Raw genomic sequence first — 19,226 nt, forward strand, 5'->3', positions numbered from 1 at the left:
AGGGGCTGTGCGGGGGGCCCGGGGGGGCTGTTGTTGGTTTTAGTTTTTAATAAAACCCCCGATGCCACCGGCGCGGGGGCCTCCACGTGTGGCGCCCGCCCTCTGCGCATGCGCTCCCGCCCCCCCGCGTGACCCGCCGGCCCGCGCCGCGCCTGCGCACTGGGGCACCATGACGTCCCGCCCGCGCGCCGGTGGCGGAGGGGCGGGGGAGCGGCGGGGGCGGGGCGGTGCTGGACGGCGCGGGGAGCGCGGAGCCCCAGCCCGGCCCGGCCGCGCTCCGGCCCGGCATGCGCCGCAGCGCCCGGGAACATGGCCCGGCGGAGCCCGCCGCGCAACGGCGTCGGCGGCCACGGTACGGGCTGGGCCGGGGCGGGCGGGGGGCACCGATTTCTCTCGGGTAGGTGGGGGCTGGAGCGCCCCCTGGCGGTGCGGCGGCGCCCCCTGGCGGCGGGGCGGGGCTCGGCGCTGCGCTCGTAGCCGCTCCGGCGGCGGGGGGGGCTGGGGGGCCCGCCGACCCCCAGCCCTCAGCTCGGGCCGGCCCGCAGCGGCCCGGGGCGCGGGAGCACGCTGGCCCCGGGGGCAGCCGGGGCTGCGCTTTGGCCACCGCCCGCCCGCAGGCCGGGCCCCTCGGGCCTGCCGTTGCCAGGCTGACGGCGCGGCGCTCCGGGGGGGCAGTGCAGCAGCGCCGGGGTCGCTCGCCGCGCGGAGCCCCGGTGTAAGCGCCGCCGCCTGCGCGCTGTGCCGGCTGTTGGGAACGCGGGGCCGCTTCCACCCCGGAGCCGCGCTCGGGGGCGGGCGGGCAGCGCTACGGGCCGCGGGGGTCGGCGGCCGGCCCGGCCCGCGGGCGGGAGCGGCACCGGGGGCCCGCCCGGGAGTCCTGCCGCTGCGTCCAGCCGCAGAAGCGCCCGCAGACCCGGGGACCTTCCGTGACGGTGCGGCTTGCGTTCGGTGCCATCAGCCCCCGCGCCCGTGTGTCCCTCTGCCCTCCCAGGCGGGACCGGCACCGTGAGGGTTTGAACTGGAGTTTTTGGTAACAGCTGCAGCCGCTGCCGCTGTGCATTCAAACGGTGGAAACATCGGGGTGTTGCTGGTGAGTCTCAGAAGAGGAGCCCACAGTGCCTGCGCTTTCCTTCATACTATTAAAGTTCCTTGTGTGCGATCAGGAGTTTCTTCTTCCATAGGCTTTGTCTGCTCCTTCCCGAGGCTCCGGTGGGTGACAGCCCCGTGCCTGCCTGTGGCAGGGGCAGGGAACGGCCAGCTGAGCGGGGCTGGTTGCTGTTCCTGGTCAAATAACTTTGCTTGCACAAGGGGCAGGAAAGGCAACAACAGGAAATTGTGGTCACTGGGGGAGCCTTTAATGTTACCAGGATCATGGGGGGCACCTGCAGATCTGTCATAGGTTGTTACAGCTTTTCATCTAAAAAGTGTTTAAACAGAACACTTGAGACAGCATCCACTGCTTGACCTACTTAGGGTGGGTGCTCCTGAGCAGCGCCTGTCCTGCCGTCTCCCGCTCAGATGCTGCAGGAGGCAGTGCTTCCAGCCGGGTGGTCCACGTGGTCCCCCCCAGGAGCAGGGAATGGGCCGGGGCAGCACCGAGGCAGCACCGAGGCAGCGAGGTGCCACGTGGGCTGAGGAGCACGCTGCCCAAGTTGCTGCGGGGAGGGTGCGGCACTGAGAAACAGCTGTTTCTCCATCAGGATCCTTTTAATTCCTCCCACCCCAAATCCTATTCAGACATGTTCCTTATCGAACAAATCCTGCTCGGATCCCAAGAGTAGTCAAACCTGTTGAAAAAGCTTCCAAGGTAAAGGCAGCGTTTGCGGCCTCATCCTGCGCTCCAGCCCCACAGCTGCTCGGTACAGCCTCCTTAGCGGAAAGTCCTCCGGTGTGGGATATCGGTGTGGGATATCGGGTGGCTCCCAGCCACCTCTCTCCTTCCTTGCATGAGACAGCGGTAACAAATACCACAATGCAGTGTGAAATAGTGTCACTTCTCAGCTCCCCAGGAAACCCTCTTGTGTCCTGTAAATGCATTTAACCCATCTGAAACCAGAGCACCTCGTGCTTTGTCTGTTATTCCCTTCCCTACCTGCCCTCAAGTTTGTGTGCCGTACAAAAGAGGAGTATTTGTTTAATACGAGTAACCTGCTTGAATACTAATAGCCAGCATAGTGTTTGTTGGGAGAGAAGTCAATGTGCTTGTGATTCGTTAACTCTGGTGTAATTATGTCCTTTTTTTGTGATGGTTGCTGTCAATGGAAATGCTCAGACTTTTCCCTAGGATGACTGCATCCAGGAGCTGCTGTCTAGCTGGGAGTCCATAGGAACGTAAAGTTTGGTCTTGGGAAACACTTGATACCTGAGCTGGCAGCTGCGTCAGAGAGCAAACAGTTGCGGGATGGCTCTGTACAGCTGTCACAGTCCTGAATGGAGCCGTGACCCGTTGGGGTGTGTGGGAGCTGAGGGTGAGGGATCTACTCGGGCAGTGCTGGCGGCTCCTGTGCAAGGAGCAGTTTTAGATAGATAGATAGATATAAGCAAACTCTTTACCAATAATTCTCAAAAAGTGATACAAAAATACAGTATAATAATACAGCCTTCAGTGTATAAAAATTGCGGTTACAGCAGGAGTTTCTAGAACGTAAAATCCCAGACAAGTTACTGGGTGAAGTGGCAAGAAAGTGAGGTGTGGTCCAGCCAAGCGGTGGCCTCCCAGGGTGGGACCAGCGGGGTGGATAGGGAAGCAGGGGGATTCCCTGTGAGCCATAGTGCTGAGCTTGTGGAGATGGTGACAGTCAGCTGGTGGGTCACCCACCCGGGTCATACCTAGCCTGTCCTGGCAGAGCGTGTGCTGACTCTCCCATGTCATCTCCCTTGTGTGTGTGACATAGCTGAGTGGTTTTGCCCCCCTGATCTGACTTGCTGCCCCCACCCCCATGCCAGTGTTGCCTATCAGCTTGCCTCTTTGTGGTCTTCTTACAGACTTCGATTCTAAGAAGAAAAGAAAAGTGGCAGAAATTTATCAGGCTCTGAACAGCGACCCCATCGATGTGGCTGCGCTCAGGCGGATGGCAATCAGTGAGGGGGGGCTCTTAACGGATGAGATTCGTTGCAAAGTGTGGCCGAAGCTTCTAAGTGTTAATACAGATGACCTGCCCCCTCTTCCAGGTATGGAACAGCCTGGACTCAGGTGCTTTGGAAGAATTGCTCGGTGATATCCGTGCACACTAGAGGAAGGATCGCAGAGGCTGGAGCATGTGCTTTCCGACCAGCTTTTTCCCTGTATGCACTGGTGTGTTTCCCACCAAGCTCGTGTGCGAAGGGGACTTGTGCTGCAGCGTGAACGCTGTAGCTTCATGCACTGGTTGTATGTAAATGGCAGATTTGGAAATACTTAACTTTCTAAAAACAACATTTCCATTGTGCCACAAGGGTGTTATTATCTTTAGTGACAGTGATGGAAATTGGTTCACCTTGGATGTGGTTGGTGGGGCCCTGAGCAGTTAGCTGGCATGTGTAAGTTCATCTGCAGCAGAAGGTACCAAACCTAATTTTTGTTGCTGCCATGGAGAGGTGGCTGTGCCCTGGCTTGGCCGAAATGCTTCCGACGTGTCTCTTCCAGGCATAGATGAAGCAGTTTGTTGCATGAAGCACGTGTGGTGTTTGGTCAGAGCAGAAGCAGGGAAAATGACCTTCGTGATGAGGTACCTGCATAGGTTTTAAACCTGAGCAATGCAGAAGCTTCGAGTCCTGTAGCTTTTACAGTCCCCACAACAGATGTTATTGTTGTTCCTGAATCTGGCCGTTCAGAAGTGTGCATCCCCCCACGTCAGTCAAGAGCTGGATTATGTTAGGTGATCAGAGCTGCTGGAAGACAACACTTAATTTCACATGATCCCATAGATAGTTCTATGTGCCAGCAAATTCCTTTCTCTTCTGTTGTAACTGTCTCTAGCTCCCTGTGGAATGGGGTTTTCTTCCAAATTATTTCTATTTAATAAACTATTCTTTGTGATCTCCAGAGCACATCATGCCTTGCTGCTGCTGAGTACACTTTGAATTGCACAGCAAAGTTGTGGAGCAAAGATGTTTCCAGGAGTGCTGGGAGCAGTGTCAGTTTAGGCGGTTTTTATGTATGTTGTTTGAAGAAATAGTAAGTCTCGTTGCCTCGTGCTGAAGCGCTGTTAGTGTTAGAATGTGCGGCAGCGCGAGTGAGGGGACAGGGCTGGCATGTGATGTATGAAAAAGGGGACGTACGATGGGGTGCTGTGACTGTGTGTGCAGCCGCATCCTCCTGCCTTCAGCAGGATTGCTCCCAGCTCCCTTGCCCAACTCTCTTCCTGGTACCTTTGCGCTACTCAGTGTTAATTATATTCCTTTCTCTGAGCAGGAAAGGAGCTGCGAGAGGACAATAAAGATTACCAGCAAGTGTTACTGGACGTGCGGCGATCCCTGCGCCGTTTCCCACCAGGTGAGAGGGGATTCTCCTCTTCCCACTCTGCAGGGGGAAGATCTGTGCCGTGGGGCTCCTCCTGGTTCTGTCCTTACTTGGGGGGGTTTGCAGCAGGTGATTGCGCTGAGAGCCTGACTTCTTGAAAGCTTTTCCTTGTGAGCTTGCAGCAGCTCCTTCACGCAGTGAAGCCGTTCTGCAGCTATCAGTTTTCTTCAGCTGCCTGCGCCACCGCCGGGTTTTGGTGTGGCTGTCCCAGCGCTGCCCCCGCCCTGCCGAGCCCCTCTGCTGGCCCGCTGGTACCGTCACACAGCTGCAGGCCCAGAGCCCGTGTGTCCCTCGGCTGTTGTGAACAGGGTGACGTTAGGAGAGGTTGAACGCTTGAGAAATGTACCGTTTGCTTCAGTTTGGTTTAGGCTGTGGTCTAGCTCAGCGGCATGGAGGGTAGGTTTGTCAGTGGTTAGGACAATTTCTGGTGTAAAACAGTCTCAAGATTGGGTTCATGCACCAAATTTAAGAGAACTCTGAACCTTTAAAAGCAAACTGGTTTTGCAGTTGTTTAGTTCTGATGGGTGGCGGGTGCCTTGTGCTATTTATAAAACACGTAATCCAGCAGATATCTAACTCTGCAGAGCAGTTGTTATTTCTGGCCAGAATCTGCTTCCCTCTTCTGCTGCTTTTATTTTGCATAAACAGTCGATTCACTCTTACTCTGTTTTGGGTGCAGATACTGTGTGCAAGCCTGATTCTTGAAGGGTCTGCTAGTACAGATTTTTTTGCCCTTGAATGGCAGCCTCCTGCCTATTTTTAGACACATTAGTGAAGCAGGGGAAAAGGAGAACTTTGTCATTGCAGGATCTCCGCTGGGACTTTCTGCTTGGCCTTTGGGCATTTTATCTGTTGACAACTGCCAGAAACTGGCTGCAGCTGTGCATCATGGGAGCAATGTTTTTCCTGTGACATCCTGTCCCTAAACGCATGTTGTTAGCAGGGGACCGATATAAAGTTGTGGTGATGGAGGCCTTGCAATCTGATGCAGTTGGCACAGTTTCTGTGAAAATGGGTCCTGTTTAATTTTTTCTAGAACCCCTGGGAAATTAAAAATGATTAAAATGTCCTTAGCAGCACTGGATGTGCAGCGCAGTTCGCTCTGCACAGCACTGTACAAACATCAGTAAACCTTGCTCCCATCCTCCATGGTGACTTCCTCGTAGGTAGGAGCACTGCAGCTCCAGAAATTAAGCAACCTACCAACTGGCTGGTTTTCCCTGGGCCTTTGGAGTTCTGCGGGGCAGGATTAGGGCTTGGGATATTTTTTTCTGCTAGTTTTACCTCCCTCCCCTTTGCACCACATCTCTTGGGATAAGGCAGGTGGGTCCTCTCCTTGCATACCGCAGCCGCGCTTGCTCCCATGGCAGGCACTGTAGGCGATGCAGCCTGTCCCACTGCTGCCTGGTGCTGTCCCCACAGGGATGCCGGATGACCAGAGGGAAGGGTTGCAAGAGGAGCTCATCGATATTATCCTCCACGTCCTCAAGCGCAACCCCCAGCTGCACTACTACCAGGGCTACCATGACATCGTGGTCACCTTTCTCCTGGTGGTGGGGGACAGACTGGCCACAGCTCTGGTGGAAAAGCTCTCGACGCATCATCTTAGGTATTCAGCAGACTCAGCTGGAGGAGGGGAGCCGCCTGCATGTTCTCAGGTGGTGGGGACACCCGTGCAGGTGGAACTGGCCTGGAAGGGGAGCCTGGGAGGCAGAGCCTTGGGCCGGCTGCCTGTCACATCCATACCCAGAGGGGTGCTGCGAGAGAGCAGCGTGACCATACAATAGCACGTGGCTTTGCAGGGAGTTGTGCTCTGGAGAAGGGATAATTGAAGGCTGTCAGTTAATTTGTAGCATCTCTTGAAGTTGAAAAAGCCAACATGTATGCATTATTCATCGTTCTCTGGCCGTCTCTGCTGTTGGGGCCTCTGCAGCTCCTGGGGGCTGGCTCAGTACGGTGCCTCCCACTTAGCCGTATACTGCCCTGGACAGCGTGGTGGATACCGCCTGTGTCCTGAGCCCCAAGTCAAGTGACGCTCCTGTTTGTGCACTGAAATGAAAACAAGCCTTCAGCTGGGGAGTGGTTTGGAGGAATTCTCTCTCCTCTCCCAGACGGGGAGTTGGATTTTGGATGCTGGAAAGGCTTTGCGGTTCACGCATGCACTGCAGCAAAATAAGTGTCAGCTGACACCAGCGTGATTGTCTGGGTCCGGGTTTTCTGGGCAGATCAGCCCTGCGTATCCCAGGCGAGTAGGAAGGAGGCTACCCCAAGCAGGCAGAATTCCTTGGGGCTGGGGGCCACTCTGCCAGCAAAGCTGTTTATTGCAAGTACTTTTACTTACCTTCTGGCTGCCTCGCTGGAGGGAGAGCTCCCCGACGTGGTTGCTTAACAGAGCTTCTTTTAAATCTTTCCTTAGGGATTTTATGGACCCAACAATGGATAATACCAAGCACATCTTAAATTACCTGATGCCCATCATAGACCAGGTGAACCCTGAGGTGCATGACTTCATGCAGAGGTACGCAGATGTTCCCTCGGAGCCTCCTTGCTCTCCCCTGCCAGTCTCATGTTACTGTTCATGGGGCCGTTTGCACCAGCATGTCCCCAGCTAATGGTGACAGTTTGAAGCCACGTGACATCCTGCTTCTGAGCAGACCCAAACCCCTGCTGCCTGTCTTGAGGGGTTTTGCATGGTGCCGTCTTCACCCCAGGGGTTTGCAGTCCGTGTTGGAAGGGCTGGGGGGTTGTGGGCAGTGTCACACAAAGCTGCCACAGCCACTTCACATGCCCAGTTTTGTGGCTGGTGTGACCTTGCTGTAGTTTGTTACTAGTTCTGGGGAGAATTCCCAGGTATTAGTCCAGGCAGATTAAAGCAGAAGCAGGAAGGTAAGTGGGAAGGTTCAGTCCAGAGTCCTTTTCTGGGCAAGTGTCTGTTACCTTTCATGGCCGGGATGTCTTTGGGTACCAAACTGTGATTACAAACTTCCAGAAGTTAGTAAGCCTTTAGGGTGGAAAGGAATCTGAAAAGTTGACTGTGCTGCAGGACACTGAGTGTCCTCGGGTGTCCTGGTGTGCCAGGCAGCGATGTGCTACATCACACGTTCAGGCTCTCCTGAAAGCACACCATTTGGACCTCTACTGTGGACCCCACTGGATGTGAGACGAGTAGTGGCAATAGTTTGCCTTGGGACTGTATCAGAGGTGCAGCTGATGGATCTGGACTGAGCTCTGAAGGCTCTGCTGATAGCCAGTTCTATTTCCCCTCCCAGGCGCGGAGGTGCGGCGCAGGGATCGCCCAGGAGCATTTCGGTGCTGGTTCCGAGCTGCCCTAACAGCGCTTTCTTTTTGTGCAGCGCGGAGGTGGGAACCATCTTTGCTCTCAGCTGGCTGATCACCTGGTTTGGGCACGTTTTGTCTGACTTCAGGCACGTCGTACGATTATACGATTTCTTCCTGGCTTGCCATCCATTGATGCCCATTTATTTTGCTGCTGTGGTAGGTATCAGCTGGGATGGCAGGGGGATTAACTGAGCCGGCGTGAGATGGCTGCTAGTTCAGGGCCACAGAGAGGGGCTGGTAAGCCCAGTGCTGCTGCTGTCCCCACTGTCCCCAGCTCTGCAGGGGCCCCCCAAAGCCAGTGATGTCCTTGGTGATGGCAGAGGGCAGGTGGGATCCAGAAAAGCTTGGGCCAGCCCGGGAGCGTCCAGTTGTGCAGGCTGTTCTGGTTCAGTGCTGCAGAGGCAGCATGACCTGGTGTTTTTCTTTGCGTTCATGTGCTGGCTGTGCTGCAGGGTGCTTGCTTGGGTGCTGGCAGCCGGGCTGGCTGGGTGCAGCCCTGCGCTGGGCAGCCATCCGCCCTTTCTCCTATGAGGGATCCAAACAAGTCTGTTTGAGGGCAAGTCATGGAGTCAAGCTACTGCTGAGATTCTACCTGCATCTCTGACCTGCAAGTAGCAGGCTCTGCCCAGAAGACAGAAGTAACTGCCCAGAAAGGGGCTTTTTGTGGCCTCGGAGTCTCAGGAAGGGTTTGGCATTTCTCTTCCCAGATGAGGAATGTTTCACGGCAGTGTGTCCCCTTGAGGAAGGGCAGGTCTCTCGCCGGAAGCAAAATGTTTTTCTCTTCTGGCTCTGAAGTGAGTGACAAGGAGTGGTCCCCGCTTCCCCAGCTGTCCTCATGCTCTCGCTCCTCTCTGCAGATCGTGCTGTACCGGGAGCAGGAAGTTCTGGACTGCGAGTGTGACATGGCCTCAGTCCACCACCTCCTGTCCCAGATTCCACAGGACCTTCCTTACGAGACTCTGATCAGCAGAGCTGGGGACCTTTTTGTCCAGTTCCCACCATCCGAACTTGCCAGGGAGGCCGCTCAGCAGCAGGCTGAACGGTGAGTGTGGGGCAGCCCGTATGCCGCGTGCTCTCTGCATCCCCTCACCAGCTCCTGCTTGCACGTGAAGATCTTCCTCCCTAGCAGGAGGCCAGTCCTGAAGGTGAGGTGGGGGCACTCCTTGACCTGTTTCTTCTCTTGCAGAACTGCAGCTTCCACTTTTAAGGACTTTGAGCTGGCATCAGTGCAGCAGAGACCAGACACTGTGTTGAGGCAGCGCTTCAGGGAGCGGCTCCGAGGGGAGGAGCGGACGAAATCCATCTTGACAAAGCCGAGGACCAACCGCTTTGTCAAGCTGGCGGTGATGGGGCTGACGGTCGCGCTGGGAGCAGCTGCCCTGGCCGTGGTGAAGAGCGCGCTGGAGTGGGCACCCAAGTTTGAACTGCAGATTTTCCCCTGAAGTCAGAGGAAGAGCCTTCCCTATCACCACGTCCTTCCCTGGTGGGAAGGGGTGACGACTGATGAAAGGACGTGTCCAGAAACGACTTGTCTGAAGATTATTTTTTATTCTTGCTGCGTCCAGTGACGCTTTTGGCCTTTGCGACAGAGACTGATGGGAACCAGCCCAGCAGGATTGTTCCCCCCACCGATGCTCACCTTGTTCTCTCCTCCCTGTGCCAGGGTGAGCAGACAGGCACTGCCACCGTCTCGTGAGGAACCAGAGGTATGGACGAGTCCAGCTCTACAGGCTGCGCACAGGTGACCGTACGAGTGGAGAGCTGTGTATGGGCTATGCCAAAACAATCCCACATTCTCTGTCGGGGATAATTAGTAGGAGTGAGGGCAGATCCTTGCCTGGAGGAGAGTGTCACGGCAGGGTTTGGCCTAGGTGCGTGCGTGGGTGGGGGCAAGGGGCCGTTACACTCCTGAGGAACACAGGGCAGCCCTCTGGCTCTGTATTGCTCCCATCCGCAGGCTGCCAGCCTGTCCTGCTGTCTGTGTTCAGCCTTACCAGTGGTCCAGCCCTTCCCTTTCCTATAGGCAACCTCTGAGTAGAGCCAATCCTTTCACAACTCCCTGTCAGCATCCTGCCATAAGGTTCTGTCCAGCGTATAACACTCCCTGGCTCTTTTTGCTTCCTCATCTTTTGCAGCATGATCTGTTTACAGGAGGGAAGGGCAGGGGACAGGAGCACACCCACAGGATGGCCAGACGGAGCTTAGCTCTCGGTTGCTGGAGCTCCTTTGCTGGCAGTAGCATGACCGTATCTTGGGTCTGCTCACCCTGCCAGAGGTATGTGCTGTCATGTGTCAGATTGCATCACCACAAGTCTTAGCGGCACCATAAACACCCATTGCGGACTTTTTTTACAGCTCTGGAAGCAGGCTTTAACACAGAGAAAGGTTTTTTCCACCTTGTGAAATGCTTTGCACAGGACAGAAGTCATTGCGGTAGGAGATCTGTCATAAATCTCACCCACAAGCTGATCAGACTTCAGCATCACCTCTCAGAATAATGCAAGTGAGGGAGTTTCCCAGAAAGGCCACCTTCAACCCCTGCATAGCTCCTGGCTCCCCACCTGGTCCCAGTGACAGTCCTAGCGCTCTCTGCCCTCCAAGCTAAGCAGCAAATCCTTCTAGACAACTTGGTGTCCCACTGAGACAAAGCCAATAGACAATATATGCCTCTACCTCTCCCCTGAGCTGCTAAACCTCCCGCAAGTGCCCTTACCTGTCCCTGACTGCTCCCACCCAGCTCCCCCGCCATTGCTGCATTGTGCCCAAAGCCATCTGTGCCGTGCCCAGGGGCTGCACCCCTGAAAATTAGGTGTTGGTTGAAGAGTTACGGATTTCGGGATAGAGCAGAAAACTCACGCCCTGCAAAGCTCAGCACCCTCCTGTTCCAATCCCCTGCCTGTTGGTTGATAACTGCCTCTGGGTGAGTTCTGGTTTGCCCCACGGGCCCTTGCTCCCGGGGCGGCTGTGCCTTTCGGACCTGGGCAGAGCGTGCAAGCAGTCGTCACGTCTGCCCCATGTTTCTGTACAGCTCTGAGCAGAGGAGTTTCCTTTGCAGGCTGAAACCCGGAACACGTTGCATCCGCTGTGCTGCACGCAGGGCAGTGAGACCCCTCTGCTGCCCACCCGTGCCAGGGTTGGCTGTGCCAGTGGTGAGAGCCGGGGGCTGCTCACGGGTCTCTCCCGGTGCGGTTGAAGGCAGAGCCTGTGCCGGGGGCAGCAGCGGTGCGAGGCCGAGTGCTGGGTGACTTAGCACTTTAGAAACTTGTGGTGCAGGAGAGTCTGTGGTGACCTGGGGGTGCTGCTGGAGGTCCTGGGACCCCTCCATACACTTCCCCCACTGCCCCAGAAGTGGCTGGAGCACCTCCAAGGGGGATGCCCCTGCAGCCCCGACACTCTCTGGCCATGATGCACTTTAGTTCTTGCGTTGTCCCCGAGGGAGGAAGGGCCTGGGAGGAGACGGTCACTTCGGGTGCTTCAGTTACTCTGTACAAAGACTTATACATACCCGTGTAAATGCAGATTTGTACAAACCCTATAACTGTAAAATAAACAGTTACTAAACACGCTTTCTTCCCTCTCCCTGTGCTAGCAGGGGCTGTGGTGTGGGGCCGGAGGTGCCAGATCTGCTCTCATGGCATCCTGTAGCCTGGAGTTGGCACGTCCCCTTCTGCGGTCACCAGCCCGCGTGGCCTCACGCCCGGCAGCCCCGTGGGGAGAGAAGCCGGAGCAGCGCCAAGCAGCGTTTGCGTGCCCCAGTCGCTGTTCCCCTTCCATCTGCCTACCTTTGGTTAAGTGCCAGGACCTGCGCGTGCCGCTGGCTCTCCGGGACAACCCCACTGCCCCGATCCGTGGCGCGGTGGGCAGAGGGGGCTGGAAATAGCCTGTCCTCCTGCCACTTCTGCACCCGGGCCGGGTGCCTGGCAGCGGGAGGGGATCCCGGGCACCGTGCCCAGCAGCGGAGGCCCAGCTGTCACCCCTGTCCCCTCGCAGCCTCCAGCAGCTGGGCTCCACTGAGCCGGGGTTGGGAACGGGCTCTGCTGGGTGGTGTGAGGCCGGTGGCTGTGTGTGCCGGATCCGGACAGGGCTTCCCTCTCCGGAAATTATTTTCTTCATGGTGCTCAAAGCCCTTTGGGAGGGACACAGAGGCCCCCGGGGTGTGGGGGGCTGCTGGGGGCTTGGCAGGGTTTTGGAGGGCAGAGGGCGAGCAGGGCTGTGTGTTTACAGTGGGGGGAGGCCTGGGGAGCCAGCAGAGCGCTGTTCCTTGCACCGTGTGCCTTTGCACACTGCCAGGGCTGGAGCCCAGCACCAGCCGAAGGGTTAAACGGCCCTGTGGGCACAGAGCTGCCGCAGGCTCTTCCCAGGCATGTCTGGGACCCGGTGGAGAAAAGAGCCCCGGAGGAGGTGTCACACGTGTCTTTTACTTACCCAAAAAAAGCACAAACCGGGACATGGGGGTCTGTGCAAATGCCCAGGTCATTCCCAGGTGCTGTTGCACGGATGTAGTGACTTGGCACCACTTGGCACGGCTCAGTGCTGTGCTGAGGGTGGGGGCTGCGGTTGGGCTCAACCCCCCTGTGCCTGCATGCCTGTGCCATGGCAGCTTTGAAGGCACAGGGCCGGGCACCCGGAGCTGACGGTGCACATGGAGCCTCTGGGCAGCATCCTGGTCTGGTGGCCTCGCCCTGCTGCAGCCTCCAGCTGTGCTCCTGGGCACCTCCACTCCCGGCCCTGGCGCCCTCCTCTTCCTCTCCTGCTCACCAGCACCTCCAGGCACTTAACTGCAGCTCTTCCTCCCTGTCCCTGTCAAGGAGTGGTTGCCCGCGGTGCCCGTACCTGGCAGCTGTCCTTGGCCTCGGTGGATCCATGCACAGTGCAGCTCCAGCAGGACGTGGGGCCCGATCCACTGGGACCAGTGGCTGGGGGGCACGGGGGTGGCGCATGGGGCTGGGGGTGCAGGGGCTTTGGCCTCACTGGCTCAGGGCTGTCCTGGGGCTTCGCCAGCCACCTCCTCCAGGCTGGATCTGGGCCGCGCTGGGTGGCCACCCGCTCCTGTCACATCCTGTCCCTCCCTGCTGTGGCTGGTGCTGCTGTGAGCCCAAGTGCAAGATCCCAGCTGCCCTGCTTGCCTCCCTGCCCCGCCACGTCCCCCTGCATGACCAGCATCAGCACCTCACAAGGGCATGGAGATGGGCCCCTCTCCCACTCCCCATCCTCGCCTCGCCCTCCCACCCTGGTCCCCAGCTGAGGGGATGGCTGCTGCTGCACCCAAGCCTGCCCAGGGTGACCAGGTCCTCCAGCGCAGGGTTATTGGAGCAGCCGTGTGCCACCAGCCAGGTCACTGCTGCGGCATGGACGTGCTCTCACCCTGATGCTGCGAGAGGCAGCATGGAGACATGCCAGCATGCCAGGCCACCAGCCATGCCGGTCTGCAGGAGCAGCTCGGCTTCCTTGAGGACAGAGGGCCAAGCCAGGGGAATGAGAGGCAGAGTCTGGGGCCCTGGCACCCCCATGGTGCCCGCTGCCAGCAGGGGTGGGTGCCCCCAGGGCCACATGTGCCAGGAGTGCATTATGTGTGTGTGTTGCAACGTTCCTGTGGGGTGATACAAGGCCCTGGTGGGTCCTGGCCTCAGGGAGACGTGGGACAGGGGCCTGACAGCACCCGGTTGAGCAGCAGTGATGGTGGTCTTTGCCCCCAGAGTGATGCTGGTCCCCAAGCACGGTGGGGCTGTGTGACGAGGACCCTCCTGCTGAGACACAGCAGCACCCTGGTGTGCAGGGGTGTCCCAGGGAGCTGAGGTGGCAGTGGCCAAGGCAGGTGGTGCGCAGGCCTGCACCAGGCTGGCAGGAAAGGGCACACTGCTGCATGTGCCCCCACACACCGTGTCCCCAGGGTGGGTGCCCACCACTGTACTGGCAGCCACCAGCAGCAGCCTCAGCAGCCTCCAGCAGTGAAACTGGGCCAAATGGTTTCATTCCCAGGTTCTGATCCCGTTCCACACCAAACTGAACGAGGTGCTGCTGGCGGTGGGGGCAGGCGGTGGCCGTCACACATAACCTGGTGCTCACGGGGGTTTGGACACAGACACAGCAACAGCCATTGAGCCACCAGCAAAGTGATTTCTTGGCACCTTTTACTGCTCTGCGGAAGCCGGGGTGCAGGGGCCGCAGGGCCAGGGGATGGCAGGACATGGTGGCCATGCCAGGACTGAGCCAGATGTCCTGTAGTGCTGGCCACAAACCAGCTCCAGGTGATCCAGCTGGTTCCAGGGTGCAGCACAGCTTGGCCCCATGCCGGCCATCACCCATCACACCCCTGGCCCCAGGTGCTGGGCCGGGGCTGGATGCCGTAAAAGCAGGAGGTGTCAAAGGGCATCGCTGTCCCCACTGGGCGGCAGGGGACCACATGTGGCGGGGGGCTGCCCCACAGGATGGGTGAGAGCTGCTGTTCCTCTTCCTGGGGGCAGCGTGGGGCCAGCGCACAAGAGAGGAGCCCAATGGCTCCCAGCGCCCCAGCCATCGCGCACAGCACCATGCCCACCAGCCAGCACATCCCCAGTGCGTGGTTGTACCGCACCACCTGCACATCTAGCACCACAAACTCCTCCACCATGATCCCCTCCAGCTTTGGGGGCACCAGGGAGCCAGCAGCCAGCATGGCAGCCCCCACAAGCAGGAGCAAGGTCCCTGTGAAGAAGCTCACCTGGGGACAGGGCCACCCAAATGCCATGGTGGGATGCACCCCACGCAGGATGTGGGCAGGAGGAGGCAGGAGGAAGGGTTCTGGGGTCTCTTACCTTCCAGATGAGGGGGGGGCCAGGCTCCGGGGGTCAGGACCCATCCTTGTCCCAGTCTTCACTGGACCTGGCCCCGGTACAGTCCTCATAGAAGAGGTGGAGGTAGGAATGGACCCCATACCACTTCCCCTGCGCCACGCTGGGCCCGCGGCCGCAACTGCAGTCCAGCTCACAGGTGGGCATCAGGCCTGTGGGGCACAGGGGGAGTGGTCCAGGCTATGGGGAGGGTGGCAGGACCCAGGGACCCACAGCCACCCCCCTCCTGCAGCAGCACCCACAGGGGCTCCTGCCCTGGCGCCGAGGTGCACATGGGGGACAGGGCACCGGTACTGGCTGCATGCCCCAATGCAGAGGTCATTGCTTGTGTTGGGGAGCACAAAGAGGGATCCCAGGAGCTGCCCCCCAATGCAGAGGTCATTGCTTGTGTTGGGGAGCACAAAGAGGGATCCCAGGAGCTGCCCCCCACCCACTCACAAGGTTCTGTCTTGGCACTAGGACCTGGCTGGGGCAGTGAGGCCAAGGCCACATCCTCAGGGTGACTGAGCACATCACTGCCCGTATCCCGGTGGGGCTTGCATATGGGATGGAGGAGGGGACCCCCTGCCTTGCACTGCGGGGAACTGCCCGTCCTGGGCCGCCTCCAGACCCGGCACAGCCCCAGCATGGCCCCCGTTGCCGCGTTGGCAGGATGAGGCTCGACATCAGGCCACCGGCAGCCGCCCAATCGGCGGCGGTGGGAAGGAGGAGCGGTGGCAGGGAGGGACGCAGCCACCCTTGGGGTGGCCAAGGAGCCGCTGCCTTCCGGGGACACGGGGACACAGCCACCGTACTGCAGGGACAGGACCACCGCGTCCCCTCCCGGGGGATGGGGCATTGCCATGGGAACTGCCTGCTCAGCCCTCGCCAGGGTGCCCCGCAGCCTGGCGTTTGCATGTGGGTGCACGTGTGTGTGTGCGTGCATGTGTGTGTGCGTGTGTGTGCACATGTGTGTGTGCGTGTGCATGTGTGTGTGCGTGCATGTGTGTGTATGCACATGTGTGTGTGCGTGGGCATGTGTGTGCACGTGTGTGTGTGCGTGCGTGCGTGTGTGTGTGCGTGTGTGCGTGTGCATGGGGATGTGTTCAGGGCTGTCAGCCCGCAGGAGAGGGGCGGGGGGGGGCGGGGGGGGACTGGGACCCTTTCGGTGCCGGCCGCAGCGCTGAACAAAGCCCTGCACTGGAGAGGCCTCGCAGGGGGACACTGCCCACGGGACTGGCTGTCCTCCTGCACAGCCCCAGCCTGGGTGTCCCCAGAACCGGGGACGTGTTTGTCCCTCTGTCCCCACACAGCAGCAGGGCCCTTCTTGCATGCAGGGGTCTGGGAGGGCCCAGCCTGCCTGGTGCTACCAGCCTTTGGAGGGGGGGCTCATCCTGGGGACCACCCCAGTGATGCCCATCCCTCTCCTTCCCTGGGCTGCCCCCACGCCGTACCCCCTGTGTCCCCCCACACAGGCTCAGCCCTGGCCACACCCCAGCCCTACCTACTCCCCACTTACCTCGGGGGCGCGGGGTGGGGGGCAGAGGCCTTAGCACATCCTTCCCCGTTCCAGTGCTGTCACCAACAGCGGTCCCTCTACTGTCCTTCTGTCCGGGAGGGATCCCATGGCACTGCCCATGGGTGGGCAGCCAGGCCCCAGCTCCCACACAGCCCCACCACTGCCCGTCCAGAGGTGGGGAGGGGAGGGGGGGCTGTGCTGGGGCGGGGTGGGGGACAGTGGGGGTCCCTGGCTCTGCCTGTGGAGCTGGTGATACGGTGCCGGCAGCCGCCACGCGTGGAACAGAGCTGGGCTGGCCGCAGCATGGGCACGGCGCCGGGCACCGAGCACCAGCCCATGGCGAGGTCAGGGGGGCAGCGGCGGTGGCCAGCGAGCCGGGGCCATGGCTGGGCCAGCCCCACGGGCCTCCCTGCTCCAGGCCGTGGCCCCGGGCAGGAGCCTGCTGCTGTGGCCGGGGGCTGCCCTCAGCCGGCACCAGAGCATCACTGCCCCCGCGGCTTCGGGGACTGCAGGTCCACGCTGGGTGCTGTCCCAGAGCGGGTGCGGCCCTGGGCTCCCATGGGGCTGGGGGGTGTCACTCAGCACAGCCATCCCCACCCCCGGGGACAGCTGGGAAGGGCTGGTACCCGGGGATGCTCTGGGCTCCCCTTGTTGCCGTGGCAACAGCTGCAGGTGGGGGTGTGTGTGACGCAAGTGGCGCATGCCCCCCCCGTAGCCCACCCCCCCTCACCCCCCCCCTGAGCCCTCCTGCGGGGCTGGATTAACACCCCAGCCCCCCTGGCCTTTCCCCGCGGGGGGAGCCGCTGGGGCTGCGCATGCAGAGAGCAGGTACAGCGCACACATGCAGAGGCAAACAGGGAGCACATGCATGCACAGGCACCTACACATGAAGCACACACATGCAGAGGCACACAGGGAGCACACGCATGCACAGGCACACATGGAGCACACATGCAGAGGCAAACAGGGAGCACATGCATGCACAGGCACCTACGAAATGAAGCACACACATGCAGAGGCACACAGGGAGCACACGCATGCACAGGCACACATGGAGCACACATGCAGAGGCACACAGGGAGCACACGCATGCACAGGCACACATGGAGCACACATGCAGAGGCACACAGGGAGCACATGCATGCACAGGCACACATGGAGCACACATGCAGAGGCACACAGGGAGCACACATGCAGAGGCACACAGGGAGCACATGCATGCACAGGCACACACAGAGCACACACTGCACAGTGCATGCATGTGCACACACGCCAACACATGCTGTGCAGCCACACACCCCATGCACACCCGGTGTATGTGTCCAGCCTGCATACAATGTGCACTGCACACCACACAGCTGCTTGCACACATGCAAGGAGATGCACATACATGTGCACGCACACACACACAGAGGTGCAGGCTCACACCCCCCAGCAGCGTGGCATGGCTTCCTGGGAACATCCAGCCCTCCTCAGGGGATGGTCAGTGCGGGACCAGGGTGGGAGCTGACATGGCTGGGAACTGGATGCTCAGGACTGGGGACCAACATCCTCCTGGGAATACCACATCTCCCTTGGACCCCACATCCCCCTGGGGATCCCCATCTCCCTGGGACCCTGCATCCCCCTGGGAATGCCACATCTCACTGGGACCCCACATTCCCCTGGGCACCCCCATCACCCTTGGAGATCCACACCCCCCCTGGAAGGAGCGAGGCGGTGCAGGAGGAGCCAGAGCCATAGGGAGCAGACCAACACACTTTATTCCATAATCACAACAGTCAGGATAACCGTTAGCCGAGTTTCTGCAGCACCGGAGCCAGCTGCGTCACACCCCTCCGGAACGGGCCGCGGCTGGGGCTGTGCCTCGGCTAAAAGCCTATTTCTCCAAGACGACAGATACAGGAACCCTTCACTAACACAACACTACAAAGGTGACCCCGAGCGCTGGTGCCCGTCCGCAGGCTGCGCCGGGGCCCCGCCGGCTCCCGGGGCCCCCGGCCCGCTTGGCCGCCGCCGGGGCGGCTTCTTCCTGAGAGAGGTTTGGTTTATTTTTATTATTAATTTATTATTATTATTATTATTCGCTTTGTCTCTAGTGATGACGGGATGTCACACGCGCACGCACACACGCTCGCACACGCATGCCAGCCAGCACCGGGCAGCGGGGAGGCAGGGGCGCAGCAGGAGGGGTCTGCACGCTGGGGGGGTCTCTAAGAACTACAACCACACAGCACAGAAAATCCACCACTGTCCACAACGGTTCTCCCCTGACAAACACACCCAGCGAGTCTCGAGGAGGAGGCAGGAAGGGGACGCAGATGGGGACAGGGACGAAGCGGATGGTGTTGTGCTTGCGGCCAGGGCTGGGGGGGGGCCCGGCTCTGGCTCTGGTTCTGGTGCTGACCCAGAACCTGCTCCTGAGGAAAAGTTTCACCTGACAGTCCGTGGAGGGAGTGACCCAGCCCACAGGCGATGCACAGCATGCAGGGGACTGCAGAGACCCTGGGCCACCCCTGTCCCCGCTGGGAACAGGGGATGCAGTCCCAAGCTGTAGGACCGGCAGAGCACATGTCTGATGTGGGACCCTCGCTACGGCTTCAGGCCCTGCTGATACCTGGGGGCTTTGGCTTCCCCACAGATGGGGATGGAGAGGTGACCTGTGGCCTCGGCACCTTTCCCAAGCGCCCCTGGCCATGGCACAGGGCAGCCGCGCACCCCAAGAAGGCACCGAGGTGCTGAGCAACATCTGTGCGCATCAGAGAGCCCCGGGGCCACGGGAGCCCATGGGAACCCCAACCCCAGCTCACACATGGCAGGGGGCTTGGGGTGCTCCTGGCACAGGGCTCCCCGGGGAGTGGGAAGGCAGATCCCCCCCCCCAGGGCGGCGGCAAGGCAGGAGCAGGCTGCCGGCATTGCGGCTGGCCTGGTGCTTATTTGGCTTTTCCACCTTGGGTGGGACTGGGTCCGGTGGGGAACGGCCGGGGGGGCAGGGACAGGGTCGCGCTCTATACGGGGGACACGTGTCTGATGCGTGATGCCCACCTGCCTGCACAGG

General features: G+C 59.8%; 2 protein-coding genes across 4 annotated transcripts; one reads left to right on the forward strand and one right to left on the reverse strand.

Annotated features, from left to right (window-relative positions):
- Window positions 1-187: 187 nt before the first annotated feature.
- On the forward strand, window positions 188-11,403 carry TBC1D20 (TBC1 domain family member 20). Of its 3 annotated transcripts, none has more exons than XM_055722708.1 (8): window positions 188-352; window positions 2,986-3,171; window positions 4,394-4,474; window positions 5,924-6,110; window positions 6,918-7,019; window positions 7,855-7,996; window positions 8,698-8,882; window positions 9,027-11,403. In XM_055722708.1, exons 1-8 carry the CDS (start codon window positions 310-312, stop codon window positions 9,280-9,282), a joined length of 1,182 nt encoding a protein of 393 aa, XP_055578683.1. In that variant the 5' UTR covers window positions 188-309; the 3' UTR covers window positions 9,283-11,403. The 3 variants fall into 3 exon arrangements, with proteins under 3 accessions (XP_055578683.1, XP_055578685.1, XP_014140264.1); XM_014284789.3 differs by lacking the exon at window positions 188-352 and adding an exon at window positions 524-2,027; XM_055722710.1 differs by lacking the exon at window positions 2,986-3,171 and having other exon boundaries at window positions 214-352.
- Window positions 11,404-13,732: 2,329 nt separating this feature from the next.
- NRSN2 (neurensin 2) lies at window positions 13,733-14,945 on the reverse strand. Its single transcript, XM_027813553.2, is given in 2 exon segments — window positions 13,733-14,540; window positions 14,635-14,945. Coding segments are annotated over 2 exon segments (585 nt in total). The 5' UTR covers window positions 14,818-14,945; the 3' UTR covers window positions 13,733-14,138.
- Window positions 14,946-19,226: the final 4,281 nt, after the last annotated feature.

This window comes from Falco cherrug, chromosome 10 (genome assembly GCF_023634085.1).
Source record: "Falco cherrug isolate bFalChe1 chromosome 10, bFalChe1.pri, whole genome shotgun sequence".
Taxonomy (NCBI): Eukaryota; Metazoa; Chordata; class Aves; order Falconiformes; family Falconidae; genus Falco; species Falco cherrug.

Bases quoted from the DNA above. Each gene is read 5' to 3' on its own strand.
- TBC1D20 (XM_014284789.3), top strand. From the start codon at position 1,973: ATGCAGTGTGAAATAGTGTCACTTCTCAGCTCCCCAGGAAACCCTCTT. The intron at 2,028-2,985 runs GTAAATGCATTT...GTCTTCTTACAG, and splicing joins AGGAAACCCTCTTGTGTCCT to ACTTCGATTCTAAGAAGAAA. The intron at 7,997-8,697 runs GTAGGTATCAGC...TCCTCTCTGCAG, and splicing joins CCATTTATTTTGCTGCTGTG to ATCGTGCTGTACCGGGAGCA.